The 25,616-nt window shown below is 44.1% G+C and overlaps 1 protein-coding gene across 1 annotated transcript in view; it reads left to right on the top strand.

Moving 5' to 3' along the window:
• The first annotated feature begins 23,738 nt into the window (after nt 1–23,738).
• ACSF2 (acyl-CoA synthetase family member 2) overlaps nt 23,739–25,616 on the top strand; it is a 132,487-nt gene continuing 130,609 nt past the window's right edge. Inside the window, exon 1 of the mRNA XM_053453332.1 lies at nt 23,739–23,899. Within this exon, the coding sequence (XP_053309307.1) occupies nt 23,808–23,899 (92 nt within the window). The 5' untranslated portion in view covers nt 23,739–23,807. The remainder of the gene's footprint in view (nt 23,900–25,616) is intronic.

The following is a 25,616-nucleotide window of genomic DNA, read 5'->3' as shown; positions in this document are numbered from 1 at the left end:
TATCAAGCCAAGGCAGCCAGTACATGCTGGAACCTGAGGATGATAGGAGTGTGAGTACAGCTTCCCTATGCCATGCTACCACCACCACCCCCCTTACACATCCATACTAACACACTCATTCACAAACATTTATTCCATAAATCACACATACTTGCTCAAAAACCCTCCCCCACCCCCTTACCTGAACTGCAGATCTCTCACTCGAAGACTTCTGCAGGGGCCCGGCTGTGCGTGCAACTTCTCTGGCCCCGCCCCCAGAGGAAGGAGGGGGAGGCAGAGTTATGTGACACCCTTCCAGCTTCCTGTTCTCCTGCTGCTCGCGACCAAAGCCCGGTAAGTAGCATGGCCCTAGCGGACATTTTGAGGTCTGATTAGAAGACGACCTCGATTATAAGACGAGGGGTATTGCTCTTAAAAAAACCTCGTCTTATAATCGAGCAAATACGGTATTATTTTCATGTCAGTAAGGTGATATGAACTTGGCTAGCTAGGCCTTTGTTTTCTGTCAGTTGACATTTGAATAGTCATGTATGCCTGTCACTTGTATGCATTGTAGTTTGAAAATGTGTTCAAACAATGTTCTAATATATGTTCCTAATTCTGTATACTTTGCAGTTTTACAAAAATAAATACAAAAATAAAATCAAATTAAAGTAAAGTCAGTAAGAATCCAAACAGTACCCTTGTTTCCTGGGTTTTTATTGAGCCAAACCTTTTACTAGCAACACATAGTGAGGGCAGAACACCTGTTGTGGCACACGTGCCATAGGTTCGCCATCACTGTCCTATGAGTACAATTTGGGTGCTGAGTAAGTCCCGTGTATGTAACCCGGGTGCTGGGCAAGTGGTTTGGGTGCTGAGCAAGTGGTCTGGATGCAACTTGGGTGCAGAGCTAGTGGTCTGGATGCAACTTGGGTGCAGAGCAAGTGGTCTGGATGCAACTTGATTGCAGAGCAAGTGGTCTGGATGCAACTTGGGTGCAGAGCAAGTGGTCTGGATGCAACTTGGGTGCAGAGCAAGTGGTCTGGATGCAACTTGGGTGCAAAGCAAGTGGTCTGGATGCAACTTGGGTGCCGAGCAAGTGGTCTGGATGCAACTTGGGTGCAGAGCAAGTGGTCTGGATGCAACTTGGGTGCTGAGCAAGTCCTGTGGATGCAATCTGGGTGGTCGAAAATTCCTATGAGTGGGATCTGGGTGCTGAGCAAGTCCCGTGGATGAATTCTGAGTGCTGGGCAGTGATGTCGGCTACCATGACCCCCTACATCATGCTGTGCCCCCCCCAATTGGAACACCGTACTTTAATTTTCTTTTTATGCAGCCGCGAGGGATGATTGAGCTCCCTCATGGCAGGGCTGGACTTTGGGGTGTGCAAGCTGTGACCAGACAGGGTTTCTCGGTCACCCTGTGCCCCCAATGAGGAGAGGGTTACTTAGACATAAGAAGGGACTGGGCAGGCAGTTAAGGAGCCTCCTCAGAAAAGCAACAGTGCCTCCCTACCCAACTCAAACATACCCCCATGAGTCCTCGGCTATAAAGGGTTAACGTGGCCAAACTTTTTGAGAATTACAAAAATACTAATTTTCACAATTTAGATATGCTCCAGAATGTTATGAAGAGTGATCAGATGCAATCATTTGCACAGTCCATCTTTTGCCATGAAAATTAACTTAACCCCTTCAGTATATCCGATCGCTCCGATGAGGCACAGATCAGACACTGTGATCTCTATACAAAATACTGCTTTGTGTGCCCACTATGTAGGAGGTGAGAGTAGGTTCTCACCCTATTGAGAGTGTGCCTTGACGTGGCGGGTGACCTTAATTCTGCTTTGGCCAATTAAGAATAACCAAAGCCTCTCATTTATATTATGCTTATATATTTGTTGCTAACTTTATTAGGGTGAGAAGCGCAGACAGTTTTTGTTTTTTGGATACACTGTACAGCCAATACACTGTATTGTTCATGCCTGTTTGGTAGTCCTCATATTACACATTTGTATTATCTGAGCCTGAGACTAGCTTAGCACACCTTTTTCTTTTCACTGTGATTTAAAAAAATAAAAAAAATCAATAAAATAATACAATAAATAATAATTAAAGAGGGACACTTTTTTTTCGCAGAACTCATCAATACAAGCAATTGCACTTTAAAATGTCTCGCTTGCATCGCCACTTAAAACACGCTTAATTTTTGTCAGCCAGACACAGTGGCTTCACACACAAACCTGCCCATAAACACACATATACACTGCCCTTACAAACGCATAAACACATATACACTGCCCTTACACCAGGGCTCGACAAATCCCAGGCGCCAAGTCGCCATGGCGACTCAGAATTTTGTCCTGGCGCCTAGGTGTTTGTCAGCCTGTGATCGCGGGGGGCGCTGCTTCTGCTGCTGTCTGCCCAGGAGTCTGAGAGCCCGCCCCTGAGCCTGAGATCACTCCCACGGAGTGATTCTGTAGGCTGAAAACGCGGTTGCTGGAAAACCAGCAATCGCATTTTCAGCTGCCACAGGCAGCTTCAGGAAAGGGGGTTGAGTGTTGATTGGGTCCCCACACAAATGTGTGGGGACCTGACACAACACCCCCCTGCTGCCTGATCGCTCCAGGAAAGAGAAAGTGCAGCGTTAACCCCTTCAATGCCGTGATCGCGGCATTTTAGGGGTTAATTCCCGTTTTGTACGGGGCTCTGCTGCTGGTGGCCTGCCTGGAAGCCCAGGCAGGCCAGCAACAGCAAAAACGAGCCCCAACAAGCCCTGTGATGACTCCTGTAGGCATGGAAGCCTACAGCAGTCATCAAAGAGACTCCCCCTGCAATGGCTGGTCTATAGACCAGCAATTGTGTCCCAGCTGCCAGAGGCAGCTTCAGGGCCAGGGAGAGAGGGTTCTTTGGTCTCCACAACACCCCCCTGCTGCCTGATTGCTCCCTGAGAGCGACAGTGCAGCGTTAACCCCTTCAATGCCGCGATCGCTGCATTTAGGGGTTAATTCCCGTTTTGTAAGGGGCTCTGCTGCTGGTGGTCTGCCTGGAAGCCCAGGCAGACCAGCAACAGCAAAAACGAGCCCCCACAAGCCCTTTAATGATTCCTGTAGGCATGGAAGCCTACAGCAGTCATCAGAGACTCCCCTCCTGCAATGGCTGGTCTATAGACCAGCCATTGCATCCCAGCTGCCAGAGGCAGCTTCAGGGACTGGGGGAGAGGGTTCTTTGGTCTCCACATGAGTGTGGACACCAGCCCCAACACGCCCCTGCTGCCTGATCGCTCCATGAGAGCGACAGTGCAGCGTTAACCCCTTCAATGCCACAATTGTGTATGACACATTCGTGGCATTGCAGGGGTTAACATTTGTCCCCACAAGCTTGTGGGGACTTAATATCAGTCAATGCTGTGCTCCAATGGAACATCAGCATTGAAAGCATTAAAAAAAAAAAAAAAAAACAGCACTGACCTGAAAGTCAGAGTTTAGTAAGTGGACTGATAATGATCAGATCACTCCTAACTAACTGTTAGTGTACAAAAAAATCCTGGCTCCTAACTTTTTTAGCTGGCGCCTAGATTCACAACAAATTTGTCAAGCCCTGCCTTACACACACATATACACGTACACTGCCCTTACACACACACATATACACGTACACTGCCCTTACACATTTACACGTAAACGTATGTCTCTCAGAGACTTCCGAGACACTGTACCGGACTATTGGTTGTCTAAAAACGCTTATGCACATTACTCATTGAGTTGTGCCACATCTAATTGTAAGTGTATTTTGATCCTTTTGAGATCACCTCATAGAAGATACTGCCCCATCTCGGTGTCAGGGTCCGTCCAGGCTGCAGAGCTGCATATCTCTGTTTTTCCCTGCCTTGCCTCAGTTCCCATGTTTTGCTGTAGTCCACTCCTGGATTTCCACACGCTCTGTCCTGAACCTCTGATTCCTTGATTCCAGTCTGCTCTTTGCTTCAGCTCCTGTTTCCTTTATAAGGTGTGTCACACCCATTTGTTCTGTTTGTCTCAGTCTGCAGTCTAAAGGTCCTTCTTGGTTCTGTGTTTGGATTCAATGTTTAGTTTCAGATACAGGCCTTAGCGTTAGGACCCACCGTCATTGGAGTACTTTGGCGTAGTGGTGGTCTAAGCATACTATGGCCATAAGATGTGACAGAATCTCCAATAGTTATCAAAAAGTCCTAGGCTAGATTCTGTACTTATGTGTGTCAGTCTGTGATGTAACCTGTGGGGTGTCCTGACCTGTCCTGTTCTGTCTTGTATCCCCGGTAGAGGGGTATCCTGTCTTGTTCGTGTCTGATCTTGCGTATTCTTTGTCTTGTGCCCTGTATCATTTATATCTTGCCTGTTATGTTTCTTGCCTGGTCTCCCTATCCCTTGCTTGTTATGTTTCTTCTATAAACTCTGCTTAGCTTCCACACTCCCAGCCTGCTGCCTGATTGCTCCCTGAGAACGACAGTGCAGCGTTAACCCCTTCAATGCCGCGATTGCGGCATTTAGGGGTTAATTCCCGTTTTGTAAGGGGCTCTGCTGCTGGTGGTCTGCCTGGAAGCCCAGGCAGACCAGCAACAGCAAAAACGAGCCCCCACAAGCCCTTTGATGATTCCTGTAGGCATGGAAGCCTACAACAGTCAACAGAGACTCCCCCCTGCAATGGCTGGTCTATAGACCCGCAAGACACCCGGGAGTCTGCTCTGGTAAGTAGGGGGGGAGGTGTTTAGAGTGGCAGCATATCTCGGGGGGGAGGAGGACAGTGGCAGCATATCTCGGGGGGGAGGACAGTGGCAGCATATCTCGGGGGGGAGGACAGAGTGGCAGCATATCTCAGGGGGGGGGGCAGAGTGGCAGCATGTCTATTAAAAAAAACTTTTTCTTTAAAAAAGCACCAAACCTTTAGGGTGCGGCCTATATACGGGGGCGGCCTATATCCGAGCCAATACGATATATATATATATATATATCAAAAATAATAATAATAAAAAAACAACAACAACCAGCACTGACCTGTAAATCCAGGGTGCTTCCTCAAATGCTGTGAGTTTAGTAAGTGGGTTTAAAAAAAAATCCTGGCTCCTAACTTTTTTAGCTGGCGCCTAGATTCACAACAAATTTGTCAAGCCCTGCTTTAAGGAGTAGGGGAAAGGCAGTATAAATAGTTAAAGTAGAGATTTTTTTCTCTTTTCTCTTTATCTGCGTACACATATACATGTTATCTGTAGAACCGTATAAGAAAATATTCGGACAAAGCAAACGAAGTGATACTAGAATTTATTATACGATCTTGCAAGAACGGGTGACCATACTAAAAATTATAAAAGTAGGCACACTCTTATCAAGTTACGGTGCTTTTTTATAACCCTATTCCCGAACGCAAAGTCCCAACTCTGAGACCCCATTTGATAGAGTCACCAGAGTTTAAAGCCTATCCCGACCACCTAAACAGAATACAGTAGAATTTACCCGTCCTTGATTACTACTAAGTTGCTAAGTATCTCATTTGTATAAACACCCAAATATAGTTTGGTTTCAAAACAAACCTAGCTATAGATTTACAAAAAATCCCTGCTGACATGCTGAACACTGAACCAAAAAGAAAATGTATCTTTATCTGAACATGTGCTATTTCTGGCTGAAGCAACTGTTGTTCTTTTACTTGCTTAAGCAGTTTCACTACGCGTTGCTATTAACTCATTATATACTTGAACATATACTTAATTTCTTACAGTCCTTCCTGTCTTTATTTCATCATTTAATATTTTAAAATGTATTTCTTTCCTTCAAACCTCTGTAATAACATTTCACTAGGACTCCATGACATGGGGCAAAACATTCTGCAAAAAGTTGAACACGTTTTGAAAAGATTCGGAAGACATTGCATGCAACAACATAAGCATATACATATCACCACAATCAGGATCAGACTACTTAATAGGGTTTTTATCCAACCCCGATTAGGTAACCAAGCAAACAACCAGTCCCACCATCCTCTTTCTGTGTCTTGTCTTATTCCTTGAGCCAAGGTCCTGAGGGATTGTATATGATATTGTATAGATTTAGAATGATCTGTCAAATTGAAGCAACAAAGGCCAGTAAATTGTTGACATCCATGGTCATGTTTCAACAGAAGATAGTCGCTCTATTTTGCAATATGGCTTCTCTCGTTCCTTTTAAAAAACATTGTGGTGAAATTGTAGGTTCCGGATTTTGCCCTTTTCTCTCTAAAAGAAAAATATTCATTGTGGATATCAGATAGACCAACCCTGGAAGATGTATCGGCCACTGTGTGATATTCGTTCAGGAGAGGAACCAATGTCCAGTATCAATGGATGTTGGGTTTTAGGCTTTTATTTAAATCCTTGTTTTAGCAGAATTAATAGTTTTCCACGATCATTTAGAGGCACCATATGAGGAATTATTTCAATTATATCCTTTTAATCTTTACTTTTAAAGGTGAATCTTTTTCCACATGCCAATCAGTTGTCAAAAGTGGAGGTTGCACAAGTCCTTTAAATCTGGTATATGTCCAGTTCTTTTCTGCAGTTCGAACAGCAGTTTCAGTAGTTAGGAGAACTTGGAAAAGGCCTCTCCTAAATGGGTTGGAGTTTAGTCTCGTTTCCATGATTTGATTAGAATCCAATCTCCAGCTTTGAATGGATGTACTCTAATATCAAGAGTAGGAGTCTGTGCCAGCATTCCTTGTACCTTTAAATGGGATAGAGAAGAAGAAATCGCCAGTATATAGTTCTTTAAAAAATCTTTTGTTTCAAATATGGGTACATTATCAACATTTCCCATTTAAGGTAACCTAAAGCAGGAGTATAGAACAGCTCTTCAGCTTGTGAAGTCAGTGCAAATGGTTCTTTATTCAGGCAGTCGTATAACGGCCAGGGGCGTACCTAGAGTATTTGGCACCTGGGGCGGATCCTGTATGTGGCACCCCCCACACACACACTTTAAAACTGCATAGCTTCTATCGTTATATACTGGCACAGACATTGAAGGGGGTACAGCATTACACCTATCATTATATACTGAGGCAGACATTGACAAGGGTACAGCATAACCCCTATCACTATATACTGAGGCAGACATTGACAGGTACCGGATTACACCTATCACTATATACTGAGGCAGACATTCACTCTATACTGAGGCAGACAATGACAGTGGTACAGCATAACACCTATCACTATATACTGAGGCAGACATTGACAGTGGTACAGCATAATCCCTATCACTATACACTGAGCCAGACATTGACAATAGTGCAGTATAACCCCTATCACTATATACTAAGCCAAACATTGATGTGGTATAGGCCTACCACTTTAGTGTCTGGCTTAGTAGGGATGCACCAAAATGAAAATTCTGGACCGAAACCAAAAATTCAGCATTTACTTGGCCAAAACCGAAAATGACCCCCCCACACACCATAAAAAATCTTACACTTTTATTAAAAGTAAGTAACACATCAAAATTGGACAAAAAAATAAAATAGCAATATATATATCTATATATCTATATATATAGATATATATATATATATAATTGTTAACAGCTATCACGCCCAGGCATACCCAGGTTCTTGCCTGGGCATGATAGGAGTGTGACTGCTGTTAGCAATCATATATATATTAATATTGTTATTATTATTGTTCACATGTGAACTCAGCACTGGAGGCATAGAATCAGACATACAAATCTCGTATTTGCAGGTATACAATAATAATGTACGGAAACATAGCATTGCATGTATAGATCAACTAGAAATCACATAAAAACTCAGCAATAAAGGTATAGATAAAACCCCCTAAATTACAGGCATATATAACACAGATTGCACACCCCAAAGCCAGCGTCCACATTGCCCACATAGAACCTGACCAGCACCCAAATTACACACACACACACACATAGGACGTGCCATCTTTGCCCCCAAACAGCCCAGCATGAGTCAGCATTGTTCCCTACCAGCCGAGTGTACACTATCTTTGTACCATAAACACGCTACCTGGGCCATCTTTGTCCCATAAACACCCTGCCTGTGCCATTTTTGTCCCATAAACACCCTGCTTATACCATCTTTGCCTTTTTGACAAATCAATTATACACCTATGATTAACACACTTTTACAGTCACTCACTAATTCACTTTCATTCACACAATTCATTCACACAATCATTATTTATTCTTTCACACAAATTATTTACAAATATTCATTGATGCATTCTCACAAATTCATTAATTCTCTCACTCATTCACACAGTTCATCCACACATTAATCCATTCATTTTCTCTCTCTCATTCTGACTCTTTATTTCAATATTCTTGCTACCCTCCTTCCTCCCTTCTTTCGATCTACCCATTATCACTCCCTTCTCCCTATCTAGCCCCTCCTAACTATCTACCTTCTCCCCCCTTTGAAGTTCACATACCTTTCAGGAGTCCTGCAGTGGGAGTGGAATGCCTCTGTCTCCCAGCTCTGCCACTGTATGGAACAGTATAGAGTGATGGGAGTTATGATGTACTTTTAGAGCATAATTACCGTATTTGCTCGATTATAAGACGAGGTTTTTTTCAGAGCAAATGCTCTGAAAAATACCCCTCGTCTTCTAATCGGGGTCGTCTTCTAATCAGACCTCAAATAGAGGTCTGATTAGGAGACTAAGATCCAGATCCCCCGCACCGCTGCAGGGGACCTGGATCCTCCTGTCTCACCCCCCCCCATCATACACACACTTACCGGTGCTTCCTGCTGTATTGCCGGGGCAGCTGGTTGATGTCTACGCGATCCGCGTAGACAACGTCCGCTGCAGCTGGAAGGAGGTGTGGCTAGCAGCGGGGGTTGTCTGCGTCCGTCGTGTAGACCTTCCCCGACTGTCAGAGATCAGAGCTCCCCGCACCGGAACTCTGATCTCTGACAGCCGGGGAAAGTATACGCGACGGACGCATACAAACCCCCGCTGCCAACTCCACCTCCTTCTGGCTGCAGCGGAAGGCGACGTCAACCCGCTGCCCCAGCTGGAAGCACCGGTAAGAGAGGGCTGAGAGGGGAGAGAGAGGGGGAAGGGGGGGGGAAGAGAGGGTGGGAGAGAGAGAGTGTGTGTGTCTTAGTTAAATGGGGGTATAGGGTGTGTGTGTGTGTTAAATGGGGGCATAGGGCATTTCTGGAGTGGCGTTAAGGGGGCATTTAATAGAGCACTCTGCCTCCTGAAATGCCTTATACCTCCCTATATGCCACTCTGCCCCATAATATGCCTTTTAACCCCCTAAATGCCAGAGTGGCATATAGGGGTATAAGGCATTTCTGGAGGCAGAGTGGCACATAGGGGGTCAAAAGGCATACCATGGGGCACAGTGGCATATAGAGGTTTAAAAGGCATATCATGGGCCACAGTGCCATATTGGAGTGGCAAGCCTGGGGGCAGATGTGCGTAACTGGGGGACAAGTTGGAAAATACAAGAAATAAAAACAAAAAAAATATTTTTCTCAATCATAGCTTTTATTAAAAAAAATAGTTTACATGAAGTAACATTTACTGGTAAAACTTTTTTCCTTTGGGGTCGTCTTATATTCAGGCTTTTTCTTTTTTTCCTAAATTAATATTCAGATTTTGGGGGGTCGTCTTATAATCAGGGTCGTCTTATAATCGAGCAAATACGGTATATAATGAAAAAGACATTGGAAATGGTACAGCATAACACCCATCACTCTCACACATTTACCAATCCACATTTACCAATCCACACATATACTAATCCACACATATACTAATCCACACATACCAATCCACACATACCAATCCACATTTACCAATCCACATACATACTAATCCACACATACCAATCCACACATACCAATCCACTCTCACTGTCACTCTCACTGAATGCTTTCCTATCTTTCCTCTTTTCTCCTTACAGCATTCAGCTCCTTTTCCTGCTCTTCGCTCCTCTTCTTCTGTCTTCTTCCGGTTCAGAGGGCACGGACGACGGTGGGCGCGGCTTCAGTGTTGTGCGCCGGGATCTGACAACAAACCCTGGCACACAGCAGCAGTTGCCACGCGGATCGCAAGGGATCGGTATCGGAGGTCTGTTAAAGACCTCCGATATCGCTCCCTTGCGAGCCTGCTTCTCCAGCGGCGGACATTACTGTCCGTCTCTGGAGGGGTGCCGGGTGCCGGCAAGTTGGCACCACCCTGATGAGCGGCACTCGGTGCCGACCGCCCCCCGCCACCCGCTAGTTATGCTACTCATAACGGCTGCATATATTCAGATGCTGACCTTATCCAGGGACAACAGTATAAAACTAGCTTTAAAAATGCATGTATCTGCTTCTTTTTGCGTCAGATAAATAATATCTATTCCCCCTGTGCCCCGCTTTAACAAACTCCTAATTAAAATATTATCAGCTAGTCTGGAAGGCAGTTCACGCGGGGGCGTTATGGGGGAACGAAGCTGCAAAATCTCTCCCTCACTATTACTACATGCGTGGTGGAGACAAATTTAACACTTACAAAGCCAAAACTCCAGCGCCCGCTTTCTAGAGCACCAAAATTTTTTACATTAAACATCAATTTATAACCAAGCAAATGAATCGTTCTGCTCATTAGTTGATAACACTATATTAATTCAGAATTATAGATAGAACTACCATCAGCTGCGGATATATATTCAATATATCTACTACCTTTTTAACCCCTTAATGACAAAGCCCGTAAATGTACGGGCTCAAAATGCATTGTTTTTAATGGGTTTAGGGACCGCCCATTGTCCTTAAGGGGTTAATATACAAAATTTAGATATGAAAATCCAAAATTTTTATTTTGGTTCTTAATGCTATTCTATATATGTTCCTTACACAGTCATTCTCAAATATATAAGATCTACTAACAATTCTCCCTTTATTTCCTTCGCCTCTCTGTTATTATAAGGCTGACGTCCTTGATTGTTGCAAATTTATTTTTATTTAGAGCCTCATATCAAAAGGAGGCATTTACTGATTTAAAACGTTTTCCACTATTTTTTATCACATAGCCTTTTGCATTATATATATATTGAGCAGCCCAATTAGCTGTAAGAAATCCATGTATTTCATCACTATTTTATAAAATATCTGATTTTCTTTTATCCATACTGATTTTTTGTTTTACTTTTGGGGGTACCATTTCAAATATTGTTTGAATATATATATATAAGTAATATATATATATATATATATATATATATATATATATATATATATATATATATATATATATATATATAAGTTTCTTTCTTTTACTTGCTATTTTTCCCTTCTTTTAAATATCTAAACATACAATGATCCCTCACAAAAAAATATTTACACGGAGAATGTTGACCTAGGTACAACAGTTCCATTTCCACATACTATATATGAGGGAAAGAATTTGTTCTTCCCTCTGGATCTGGGGACATTCCCTCTGAAAATGTCCTATTTCTCCACATTCAAAACACTTCCTTGTTCCTTGCTTCCAACCTTCTTTACCATTTCCTGACACTCTACCTCGTCCTTTATTATTTTCTGGTCTACCTTGTCTCCTTTGGAAAGGTCTTCTTCTTGAATTCACATTTCCCAATGCTTCAGTACATTTCTTCACCACCTCATCTACAGAACTCAACATCATTTTAGCTTTCTGTTTCTGTCTTTTAATGTCTCTCCTTACAAAGGCCTTTTGTGCTTCAAAAGCTTTCATTAAATTCTGTCTCTTAGGTACCACTTCTCCAATACCCCATACCACAAGATCTCTTAGCACCTGCATATTAACCCTATGCTCATCATTTAAATTATCCCAATTGAGATCAACATTTGGATATTTTTGCTCTGGTGGAGGATTAGCATTATTTCCAGCAGGGTGTTTTCTCTCCCATATTGCCATTCCTGCTCTCCCAATCATCCCTTTTTCCTCCCCAGTAAACAGTATAGCCATTATGGACATCATCTCGGCCCATGTATATACATTAGGACCCAAAAATTGATGAACTTGTTCTGATAATTTTAGCAGATTATCTAATAATGATTTCATTTCTTTCTTAACTGGTTAGAGGGTTTTCCACGTATCCAATTTGTCCTGGCCCGATGGGCAGGTTCTTTTGATCTCTTTTTAGTTGTTGGAGCTCTTCTACCGCTCCTTCTTCCTTACTTTCAGACCTCTCTTCCTCACTTTCAGACCTCTCTTCCTCCTCCATTAGCGGTGCATTTGGAGCCGCTACTGGGGGAGGATTTGCTGGAGGGGGAATTACATGTAGTGGGGGACGGTTATCTAAAGGCTCCCACTTTCATTCTGGAATTTCCTCAGATATCTTGTTAGTAACCTTTGTATCGGTTTTTGTTATAACTGGATATATTTTAACTTCATCAGTTAATTTTTTATCCTCCCCTAACCAACAACGAGCATGTTCATACACTTCCTGATTAAAAGGCTGTTTATCATTTACATACAGATTAAGATTTTGACGAAACCACAATTCACTTGCCCCAAATTTAGGCCAATATATGGCAGGAGATAATATAGGTTGTTTTCCCCAATTTTCCCATCCCTTTAACATTAACCCCAACGGACTATCGGGCGGGATGTGTAGCAGAGAATTGTTATTCTGTAGGCTTCCCTTCAGCTTCGAATTATTCCCATGGTGTAGGTTCGTATTTGGTCTGACACGTGCTTTAAGCTATGTGCGTCCGTCTCTGGCCAATGCCCTTGTGGGAGGACAGAACCGCAGATCAGGAATCTGCACTCGCTTCGTATCCCAGATTTGACACATTCTAAGTTCTTAGGTGAACTAGAAGAACATGAAGGAAGATATGATGTTTCTGTATAGGTTAAAGTTTACTATAGTGATAAAAATAATAGTGATCAGGCGCTAAATAAATAATTATTATACATTTTTTTTGATGTAAATATATATATAAGTGAAAATAAATAGTGCTGCAAACACTAATAGGATAACCCCAAAATACCTATAATAAACAAAATATAATAAAGTGTTGCGCCTGTTGTTGTAAAAGTGACAGTGAATTACTTATCAATATAATGTGCAAAATAAATAAACGAAAAACAATACTTAGATTGATTTTCCAGTCTCCATTCGTTGTGTCAAAATATGTATCAATATATGGAAACAAAAAAGAAACAAAAAATCATAGTGCTTTCCGCAAATATATGTGAATCAAGTGTATCTTCTATATGGTGTTTCACTCACATGGAGATGAGCAATAAGTTTGCTCTGACTTATTGAATTCTATGGCAAAGGAGTTTCAGCTCCGTTCCCGCCGAACAAGTTGTTTCAGGATGCCCTCTCCGAATTGCTTCTTCGAGTATTATGCCGTCCACACAGCAGGAATGCAGGTCAAGTCAGTACGAGACTAAAAGGCAGGGAGGTGAGGTATAAATGTATATTTAATATTAAAAAAGTGCAGCATGCTTACATTTAAAATAACAATCTGTAGCACGTCTGAATCCAACACGCAAACGCGTTTCACCCAATCGGGCTTCTTCAGTGACGTGTTGGTTGGTTCTAGGGCTGCAACTAACGATTATTTTCATAATCGATTAGTTGGCCGATTATTTTGTCGATTAATCGATTAATCGGATAAAAAAAATGAATGTAAATTTTTCATTTATTTAAAATAATTTAATAAACAAATGATGTTAAATACAAACAGCAGAATAAAAAAAAACTTTGATAAAATGTATTTCTTGTCTTTATTTCCCAACCAGCCTCCCCAATTTATGCACATTTGAGCCCAGGCTTGCCACGCTGCCTCCCACACATACCACTCCACGCTGCCTCCCATATATACCACTCCACGCTGCCTCCCACATATGCCACGCTGCCTCCCACATATGCCACTCCACGCTGCCTCCCACATATGCCACTCCATGCTGCCTCCCACATATGCCACTCCACGCTGCATCCCACATATGCCACTCCACGCTGCCTCCCACATATGCCACGCTGCCTCCCACATATGCCACTCCACCCCCACATATGCCACTCCACCCCCACATATTCCACTCCACCCCCACATATGCCACTGTGCCTGATACGCCTTATACCCCCTGATACACCACTCCATCCTCCCCAGACATGCCACACTGCCTCCCAGACATGCCACGCTGCCCTCCCCACATATGCCACTCCACTCTACCCCCAGATATGCCACTGTGGCCCCAGATATGCCTTATACCCCCTGATACACCACTCCGTCCTCCCCAGACATACCACACTGCCCTCCCCACATATGCCTTATATAATGTATATGCCTTATACCCCCAGATATGTCACTCTGTCCTCCCCAGATATCTCATAGTCCCCTCATAGAGTCACAGACCCGTTCGCATCACACTGACACCATACTTTTATAAATAAGTACTGGGTTAATCTTCACTGCCCCCAGGATTTAGATTTCCCTTAGTCTGCCCCCCTTTATCTATAACTGCGCCTTAAGTTAACTTTATTAAATTAATTACATTAACCCACAGTCCTCATCATTAAATTAACCCTAAACACCCCATTAACCATAACTACCCCTAAATTAACCCTAAACACCCCATTAACCACAGCATCCCCTAAATTAACCCTAAAGACCCTGTCAACCACAACAGCCCCTAAATTAACCCTAAACACACCATTAACCACAACTGCCTCAAATTAACCCCAAACACCCCATTAACCACAGCTGCTCCTAAATTAACCCTAAACACCCCATTAACCATAGCTGCCCCTAAATTAACCCTAAACACCCTATTAACCATAACTGCCCCTAAACATCCCATTAACCATAGCTGCCCTTAAACACCCCATTAACCATAACTACCCCTAAATTAACCCTAAACACCCCATTAACCACAGCATCCCCTAAATTAACCCTAAAGACCCTGTCAACCACAACAGCCCCTAAATTAACCCTAAACACACCATTAACCACAACTGCCTCAAATTAACCCCAAACACCCCATTAACCATAACTGCCCCTAAATTAACCCTAAACACCCCATTAACCATAACTGCCCCTAAATTAACCCCCACCTCCCCTAACTTTCAGTAGCCCAAATATTAATTTTATACTTACAGTTAGATGAGTATCACAGCCATGTGGTTCTGGCCTTCTGGGAGAAGGAAGGGGCGGGGCCAGTTGTCACAGTGATTACAGGGAGGGACTGGTAAGTAGGAGCTGCTGCTGTGAGTCAGACTAAACTATTATATAATGAGGGGTATTTTTCAGAGCGCTTGCCCTGAAAAAACCCTCATTTTATAATCGATAATAATTTCATTATCGATTATTCATTATCAACGAATTTCATTATCGATTATTATCGATTTTATCGATTATTTGTTGCAGCCCTAGTTGGTTCTCTCCTCCCTCCTTAAATACTCGATCTCACGTGTGGTATATTAATTGTTTCTCGTTACTTTGTATCCAGTATCAATTATCTCTCTGTGACGTGTTAATTGGCTCTCGTTACATTGTATCAAGTGTTAACTATCTCTCTATGACGTGTTAATTGGCTCTTGTTACATTGTATCAGGTTAAATTAGACCAGAAAAGGATAGTACACATAATGAATTTGTATAGTATAGAATAAATTAAACAATCAATTAAAAGTATATCGATACATTAATACAAAATACATATATATAATGTGGAATTCATTCTGATTTGCTAACATCTTAAATATTTAAATAGTTGTTTAATTTTTTTTTAATTTTAAATACTTAATGATCATAAGGTGCAATTTCATAATACATACATATATAAATATATATAGGGTCAATAGAAATAAAATTTAATATAGACATATAAATATAAATATCTATAATATATAATAAATACATATACAAAAATACAAAAAGAAATACAAAAATACATATATACAGATAAATATAATAAAACAATAAATATAAAATATAAAACATACATCTGTATAGCACATAAGAATTAATAAATTCCTCTCCATAACATATATACATAAAATAGTTTTATAAATATGGATATAAAATGTATAAATATAATTACAAAAATATAATTATATAAACATAAATCCTATATAAAAAAAGAGAATATATATATACCGTATTTGCTCGATTATTTGCTCGATTATAAGACGACCCTGATTATAAGACGACCCCCCAAAATCTGAATATTAACTTAGGAAAAAAAGAAAAAGCCTGAATATAAGACGACCCCAAAAGAAAAAAAGTTCCGCTGCAGCCGGAAGGAGGTGGAGTTGGCAGCGGGGGTTTGTATGCGTCCGTCGCGTATACTTTCCCCGGCTGTCAGAAATCAGAGTTCCCCGCACCGGTGCGGCACCGGTGCGGGGAGCTCTGATCTCTGACAGTCGGGGAAGGCCTACGCGACGGACGCAGACAACCCCCGCTGCTAGCCACACCTCCTTCTGGCTGCAGCGGACGTTGTCTACGCGGATTGCGTAGACGTCAACCCGCTGCCCCGGCAACACAGCAGGAAGCACCGGTAAGTGTGTGTATGATGGGGGGGGGATGAGACAGGAGGATCCAGGTCCCCTGCAGCGGTGCGGGGGATCTGGATCTTAGTCTCCTAATCAGACCTCTATTTGAGGTCTGATTAGAAGACGACCCCGATTAGAAGATGAGGGGCATTTTTCAGAGCATTTGGGGGTTTGGGAGCATTTCAGAGCATTTGGGATTGGGGGTTGGGTTCGGTACACATTGCATTGAGATTGTATATAAGTTCTGTGTGTTTGTAATAAAGAGAGTTCTTCTTGGTTTTACTCAGAATGGTGGTCTGACTGACCTGTGGATAGCTGAGTGCTATCCATATGAGGGACTGACTGGTGATTCCTCAGCCCTCAAACAGGGGTACCCAGCCTTGGGTACGGTGACCCTGTAACATTGGTTGGCAGCGGTGGTATGAATCCCACGACTTGGGTGAAATCCAAACCACCAACTGGGATTGCAGACGAGAAACACCAAGAGAGCTCCTGGAGGCTTGTAGCAAAGGAAAGGCTACCCTGATTGCGGACTGCAGAGAGATGGACCAGCACCAGGATGCCCCAGAGGAGAGCCTCGGACTGAGTGCTCTACAAAAGAACATTCTATGGCACTTATCGCTGTACCCAGGAGGGGCTACATCGGAGCAAGTGATGACGGTGATTGAAATGTGTCACCAGGAACTGAGCCAGAGTGGGTCTGTATCTCCCAGACTAGGGGAACAGAACACCAAAATATTGCATCAGGATATCCAATCCTTCCGAGAACCAGAGGATGAGATAGACCAGGTTACAGCAGAGGTGTGTGAGCTGGAACACCAGCAATGGCAGTTAGAGTCTGCGTCTGCAGACTGGAGGGATGATTTCTCCCATCCCCACTTTGAAACGTACTGGGCACAATACCGGACAATGTGGGATATACGAGTTCCACTCCTGGGGGAGAACCCGTTGCCGGAGTGGGAAGACGAATTGAGAGGTCTCATATATGCAGAGCTTGACCTCCAGAGCCGCTACCAGGGATTCTCCCAGCAGTTAGCAGGTGAAGACCACAGCGACCCTCTGATGCTGTATAGCCCTGTCGACCCAGGACTGATATATGATGCCTTCCAATTTGACTCGTCCTTCCGAAGCCCCTGCCAGTACCGCAGGGATACAATCTGGGACAACCGTGCAGAAGTCCTGGTTTATGCTATTCCCCCCGAGCTGGAGGCTGTTATGGATTGCCTAGTCCAAGAGGAATGGCAGCTCGAGAGGGACTATAAAGAATTGCTGCGGAGAGTGGAGCTCCAGGAGTTACAAGGAGACTGGGAGCATGATACTGCAACTTGCGGGAGTGGGACCGAGGTCCTCTTCACCTACTCCGCGGCCCCTGCCCTGGCGAGAAGAACCGAGGTCCTCGCCAGCAAGAAGAAGCGGAGGAAGAAGCCAAAAGCTCCGACCCAAGTCCTCACCAACAACCCTGGCTGCTCTACCCCAGCAGAAGAGATGACTGTCCCCACCGCCCGAGTAAGTGGCACAATCCCCCTCACCAAACCCCTAGTTATGCCCGTAGAAGCCAGTGCCCCAGACTGTCCCCCTGATTTCCCGAGTGTCCTGGAAGAAGCCCGGGTCACTGCCCCAGAGGTTCCCTATGAAGTCCCCGGTGACCCGGTAGAGGCACCGGTCCCTGACCTAGCGAGGGCGCCAGAGGGGCTGCCGAGTTCCCTGGGTCCTCTCAGTATCCTGGCGCAGGCCCTGGTTCCTATCCCTGTGTTCTCTGATTCCCTGAGTATCCTGGGAGAAGCCCAGGTCCCTATCCCTATGTATCCCCCTTGTCTCCCTGAGATTACCGCAGAGCTGTTTGGTTCTGCGTGCGCCCCTGAGAGTACCTGTGACCTGAGAGAGGTACCGGCTCCTGAACTAGTAAGGACGCCGAAGGGGCTGTGTCCTTCCAGTGACCTAATACAGGCACCGGGTCTAGTCTCCGAAGCGATCCCTGGTTCCCCAAGTGTCCTGGTAGAAGCCCAGGTCACTGTCCCAGAGTGTTCCTCTGACTCTCCCCAGAGAGGAAGATCGAGGGTCTACTTAACCCTCCCGGTGGTCCAGTATTGGCACCTGTCCCTGCCCCGGGAGAGCTCTGCTTAGCTCGCCCAATAACCCAGTAAGGGCACCCGTTCCTGTCCGAGAGTGTCCCCTAGGTCACTCCAGTGTCCCGGTGGAGGCCCCTCTTCCTACCTCTACGTGTTTCCCTGGTTCCCCGAGTGCCCCTGGCCCGATCAGCAGGGCTTTCCTTCCATGCAACCGCCCTGGCCTGGCAGCTGTCCCAGACTCAGTTCCCAAGACTAGGGAGCAAGAGTCTCCAGGTGCCACTGTTACCCCGGTGAGGGGGATAGCCATGTGCCCCCGGCTGAGCTGGGACCGTCCTCCAACTCACAGAGGACTACTGACTATCTTTTTGGGCAACCAGGGCCCTGGCCCACCTTCTATGGATGCTTCTGACAAAGGGGGCCATGAACTAAGGCCTGCACGTTTGAACTTTGTCCACTCGGACAGCCTGCAGCAGACCCGTATGGATCTGCCTGGTCTGCCGGACCGTTGGTCAAGGGGGAGATCTGTGACAGGGCCAGGCTAGCTGGCTCATGTGTCATATGAAGTTTAGCCGGGTCACGGAGCACTTTTGTGTCCGGTTCCGTATACCGTGACCCGGTAATATTTTATATTGTGTATTATTGTGTAACCGGCCCAGAGACTGATGTGGCTTCAGCTCCAGCCTTCAAAGAGACAATCCTATAATCTGGCTGGGGCTCTTAATCAGCCAACACAGCCCTGTCTGCCCAGACGGCACCCGCACTACAGGGGGGATAACACAGGTGGGGGAACCCATTGTATCCCTTAATCCCCTCACTTGATACATCCCCTGTATACTGATGGGATTTGTGATGGGATGTGGCTGATGGGATTGGGGGTTGGGTTCGGTACACATTGCATTGAGATTGTATATAAATTCTGTGTGTTTGTAATAAAGAGACTTCTTCTGGTTTTACTCAGAATGGTGATCTGACTGACCTGTGGATAGCTGAGTGCTATCCGTATGAGGGACTGACTGGTGATTCCTCAGCCCCCAAACAGGGGTACCCAGCCTTGGGTACGGTGACCCTGTAACAGGCATATCTGGGGGGCAGTGTGGCATATCTGGGAGACAGTGTGGAAAGCCTTGGCTCAAATGTGCATAACTGGGGGGGGCAGTTTGGGAAATAAAAACAAGGAATGCATTTTTATCAAAGGTCTTTTTTTATCCTGCTGTTTGTTAAATTATTTTAAATCAATGGAAATTTTACATTAATTTTTTTCGATTATCGATTATGAAATTAATTGTTAGTTGCAGCCCTAGAGTGTAGGTGAAGCCACACTGGAAGCCCAGGACAATGGACACCAGTTTGCTGTCTTGCTTAAGAATGGGCAGCATTTAGCTATCCTAAGCAGGGCAGGCAAAAGCATGCATGAGATCTTAAAACATCGGAGTAGTTATCGCCAAAGGAAGAGGCTTATTCAAGGGTTTAGTTATGGTGCGTGCTTTGCAGGAGTTACGGCCATGCTTGTATGGTTGTGACTTCACTGTTATAATGTATCAAAACCCTTCTCTTCAGGCAGATAGAGTAGATGGGAAGATTAGCAAGGTGCCGGTGCTACTTAAGTATAGTTTTACTGGCCGGTGTGACAAGTCAGCTTCCATGGGAATGCTGACAGTTTGTCTTGTCAGAGGGAGACTAGAATTTAAGCCAGGGCTGTCCAAGTTTTTTCTGCAGTGGGCCATCACAAATGTATGTGTGCGTGGGCCACACATTTTTCACTGAGAGAAAATATATCCTTTTAGCTTTATAATGCATATTAATACAGGGTTAATTTGGCAATAATGAAAAAAGCAATGTAAAAGTTTTTTTGATCAACTTTTGTATGTCATTCTATCAATACTAAATTACTTAAACAGCAAAACAAAGTCAGTCAACAAATCATTTAAAACAAGTTGAGCCAAATAAAACTGCACAAGGCTGGAGCACACTGTGGGGACAAACTGGCACAGCCGGATAAAGAGCATCACGGGTCTGGTGCTGATGATTTTGGTGGCCATTTTATGGAAATAAAATATAATCTTATATCAACACCGTTTATGGACAAAGCAGATGATAAAATGACAGTAGACATATCAAATATATCGGTACAAAGCAAGTCAAAGGCAACATGAGTACAGAGTTTCAAAGGAGCATATAAGTACGGGTCACATAGCGCCAGAAAACACATCAAAAACTGCGATAGGCAGAGGTACAATGACCGAGCCATCGTTATCTGTAACCACAGTACGACCCAACAGCAATGCAGCGAGCAGTAAAGTATCAAAATAAACATTATAGCAATACACATGTTAAAATGTCGTTATTCCAAAATAAACAGTGAGTGGAAAAGAACAAACAAAATATAATCTTAACTCATCGGCATCAATGTATACTGGATAAAGATGACATCAGTGCTCAGTAGATAATACTAGATAGAATCTTATATGATGGTATTGGGAGTAATCAGTACACTAAAAAAAGTCATCATATACGGGATACCTGAAGCCACAATTTAGTGGCACTAATCCTTTTTTAATAAAATGTGCAGATTGAAACAGAGTAAATAACACCAAACCTTTTACTTTTCCTCTCACTGTTTTCTGGGCCAAGAAAGTTTTGTCCTCTGAAGTGACTACAAATTCAGGAGAGTGTTTTATCTCTGGATAAGGAAAACTTAAATAGTTTTATTTATTCCTGCAGTAAGTAAAGTGCCAAGAAACAGATGACCCTCTACACACCAGGACAGGCTCTGCCACACCAGGACAAGCTCTGCCACACCGACACCCAAACACACACACAACAGGACAGGCTCTGCCACACCGACACCCAAACACACCAGGACAGGCTCTGCCACACCGACTCCCAAACACACACACACACACCAGGACAAGCTCTGCCACACCGACACCCAAACACACACACCAGGACAGGCTCTGCCATACCAACACCCAAACACACACACATCAGGACAGGCTCTGCCACACTGACACCCAAACACACACACCAAGACAGGCTCTGCCACACCAACAGCCAAACACACACATACCAGGACAGGCTCTGCCACACTGACACCCAAATACACGCACACATCAGGACAGGCTCTGCCACACACACACACACCAGGACAGGCTCTGCCACACTGACACCCAAACACACACACCAGGACAGGCTCTGCCACACCGACAGCCAAACACACACACCAGGACAGGCTCTGCCACACTGACACCCAAATACACACACACATCAGGACAGGCTCTGCCACACACACACACCAGGACAGGCTCTGCCACACCGATACCCAAACATACACACACCAGGACAGGCTTTGCCACACCGACACCCAAACACACACACCAAGGCAGGCTCTGACACCCAAACACACACACCAGGACAGGCTCTGCCACACCGACAGCCAAACACACACACCAGGAGAGACTCTTCCACACCGACAGCCAAACACACACACACCAGGACAGGCTCTGCCACACCGACACGCAAACACACACACCAGGACAGGCTCTTGTGATCTTTTTGGCCAGGAGGAACTCTTCTGTGAGTACCAGGACAGGCTCTGCCACACCGACACCCAAACACACACACACCAGGGCAGGCTCTGCCCCACCAACACCCAAACAAGCTCTGCCGCATTGAAGGTCAGGAGGAACTCTTCTGTGAGCCCGCCCCCTTGAATGTCACGTCTTAAAAAGGGCAGGACGAAGAGCTAAAGGCACTGCTGCCACTGGACGGCACAGTGTGTGCACGCCGGCAGCTGTAACTTTATTAGGCAGCCGGTGGAGGTGGTCTTACAGCCCACTGGGGAAATCTCCTGGGGGCCAGTCCGGCTCTGCTCACACGGGCACCTCGAAGTCCAGCGGGCACCTCGAAGTCTGGCGGGCCGCATTTGGGACATCCAGTTCCGGGCAGACAGCGGGGTTAGGATCCAGATCCCCCGCAGCGCTGCTGGTGATCTGGATCCTACTCTCCAGCAGCCATGGACGTATACGCGATGCGCCTAGACAACCTCCCCTACCAGCACTTCCCACGGGGGGAGTGCCGACAAGGGAGATTGTTAAAGCATATCTCGCAGACGTGCCGGCAGCGGTGGTTGTTTACACTCGTGTCGCCGCAGCCGAAAGTTGTCTACATGTATCGCGCAGATGTCCCCGGCCTGCCCCGCTAGACATCAGGGAGTCTGCATTGGTAAGTCTAGGAGGGGGGGCATATCTAGGGAGCAGAGTGCCAGCATATCTGGAGGGGGCAGCGTGGTAGCATATCTTGGGGGGTTAGTGTGGCAGCATATTTGGGGGGGCAGCATATCTCGGGGGGGGCAGCATATCTCAGGGGCCAGGGTGGCAGCATATCTGAGGAGAGCAGAGTGACTATATTTGAGAAAATGGTTTTAAAATATGCTACTTGTAGCCCATAACTTGCAAAAAAGCTAAAAACATTGGGTATTTCTAAACACATGACAAACATTAGAATGTATTTAGCAGTTTTTTTCATAAGCTTTTGTAGATTAATAAAATAAAATTCAGAAAAAGTATTTTTAACCATATTTTTATAGCAAATTGGATGGTATAATAAAAAAATGGTATGTAAAAAAAAGCAATACATAATTTATGTAGGTATACGAAAATCACAGCTAAACACAAACATTGCAGAAATGTTAACAGCCATTGTCACGAAGGGTAAAAAAAACCCAGCTCCTTAAGGGATTAAAGTGGAAGGCAGCATTGCTTGACATGCACGCTACTTAGTGTATAGAGCTGAGCGCAAAACGACATGGCTAAAGGCGGGTTTTTCTTGCTTTCTTCGTTTCAAAAAAATGTTAGAGCCCTTCGTCGCATCCTTTCCCTCATGTAAGACATTGGGCGGTATAATGCTGAATAGATCGATTCGTAAAAAAAATATCACTCGCTTTGGAAAAGCTGGCATCAGCTTTTCCCCTGCTCTCCGAAAACAGTGGTAGTCTAGAGAGTTAGGATCAAGACACTTTTTAGATCCCTGAGTAATGGAAGAATAACTATAAAACCAGAATGTGGGTAGCGGCCGACAAATGTGGGACGAACCTTAAATAATTCCTCTTATAGGCACAGAAAGGGGTGTAAACGCGTCAATGAGCATGGCCATTGTAGAATGGGCGTGGCTTTGAAAGTCCTCACCGTGGGGTCACGACTTGTCGTTTATTCTGTAGAAACTGTGAAACTTGGTGGTTCTGATATGGCGCCTTTTGGGTTGGTGCAAGGTCTGAGCCGAAAGGTATTAAGTGTGGGATTAAGGAACGTCTACTATCGTGGCATCCACCGGTGCAGGTAAAATGAGAATAGATAATGCATTTCGCTTCCATTTGAGATACTGCTGAAGTAACTAACACACGTTTATAGGGACACGCAAGTCCCCCTTTTGATATCTGTTTTCAATTACCGTGCGGATCGCTTAATAGTCATTGTTTTGCGAAGTCCGGATGAAACGGCCTTTAAAAAGCCGTTTTACTTGAAAGTCGATAATTTTATAAATTTGTAATCCTGTAAAATTAACAGGATATTAGTACAGGGACACGAAACTTTGAGGCAGCTCTATTATTACAAAAGGTCCAATAATAGCCTACAAGACCATCGTTTTTTAGATGCTTAGAATCACAGCAGAATAGTCGATTATGTCAGACTAAAGAGAATATTGTTGAATGCTTTAATATATTTCTGGGAATTGACCAACATACACAAGGAAGCTTTCCAATAACGTGAGCCGTGCACTGGAGTCCCTATTAATGCCAAAGGTGAATCTACACAGTGCAACTTGCAAAAAAACGTATTCGTTGGCAAATTGTGGATTTAGGACGCACTCCCACTTAACGCGCCCTCATCTGTGTCTTGCTAGTTATCCATGAGTACATATTAATCTTCGGGGTAAGTAAACAGCATTTAGATCCACACTTGTAGGACTTCAGGTTTCGATTGAACCAGAATTTCAAAGATTTATGACAGAGGCAGCCACTGTTATGACCCACTTAACATATTTTTCTGGTTACTGGGGACTCACCTTAGTAGTTCAAGTTGGAGAAACCTCCAGAACGACAGTTGCCAATGTTTTTTTCCTTTATTTAAGAGGGTAGTAATTCAAAGTTAAGGCACTCAAAGTGTTTGCATACTGGAACTTCCACTACAGGAATATAAACCAGTCAACCTATCTAGTCTGCCTGTTGGTGCCTTTTTTCATAGCTGTTTTTTTCACTTAAAATTAACTTGGGTAAAACCTTTTGTACAACACAAAACAATGACATTAAACATATTGGTGACAAAAACAGGCATTTGACTGTGGTCGTACATAGTGTGTTTTAGTTGTTGAAATACTGTTCCTGAGTAGACTTTATAAAGATAGTTGCCCATTTAGGGGACCAGCAAACTTCTAGTCTGTGGATGACACAAAACAAGTATTATATTCATTGATAAATATTGGTGACAAAATCAGGCATTTGACTCTACTTGCACACACTGTGACTGCTTTTTAGTTGTTGAAATACTGTTCCCGAGTAGAGTTTATAAAGATAATTGCCTATTTACGGTACCAGCCAAACTTTTATTTTCAGGAAAACACAAAACAATTATCTGGCTTCAGGCGTGTAAGGCGCTATTTTAGTTACAAGCAAGGACTCATGGAGGAGTCATCTGCTAGTTAGCTTATTGAGATATTCTATGGTGAAAAAAACCAAAAATACATTGGTAGTGTTGTTGATGACAATGACCTGGATTTAGAATATGAGCCAGGCTTGGATGAGCCAAGCGACACTTCTAGAAACAGCAGCAGCCATGCCATGGGTACCCCTAGTTGTACTGGCAGCTCTACTACCACATTTATCACAAATACTATCCTAGACAAAAACACTAGTACCACTGCTGCCTCATCTGATGGACATTGTCCTCTATAGCAAAACGGAAAATTGTACCAGTCTCCCAGATGAAAAGCATCCCATGACCCCTTTAAAGGGTTAAGCAATACTGTCAAGGTGCTGTTAAAACCATTAAACCTATC

This window comes from Spea bombifrons, chromosome 13 (genome assembly GCF_027358695.1).
Source record: "Spea bombifrons isolate aSpeBom1 chromosome 13, aSpeBom1.2.pri, whole genome shotgun sequence".
In the NCBI taxonomy this organism is placed as follows: Eukaryota; Metazoa; Chordata; class Amphibia; order Anura; family Pelobatidae; genus Spea; species Spea bombifrons.
This window is presented reverse-complemented; position numbering and strand designations above follow the sequence as displayed.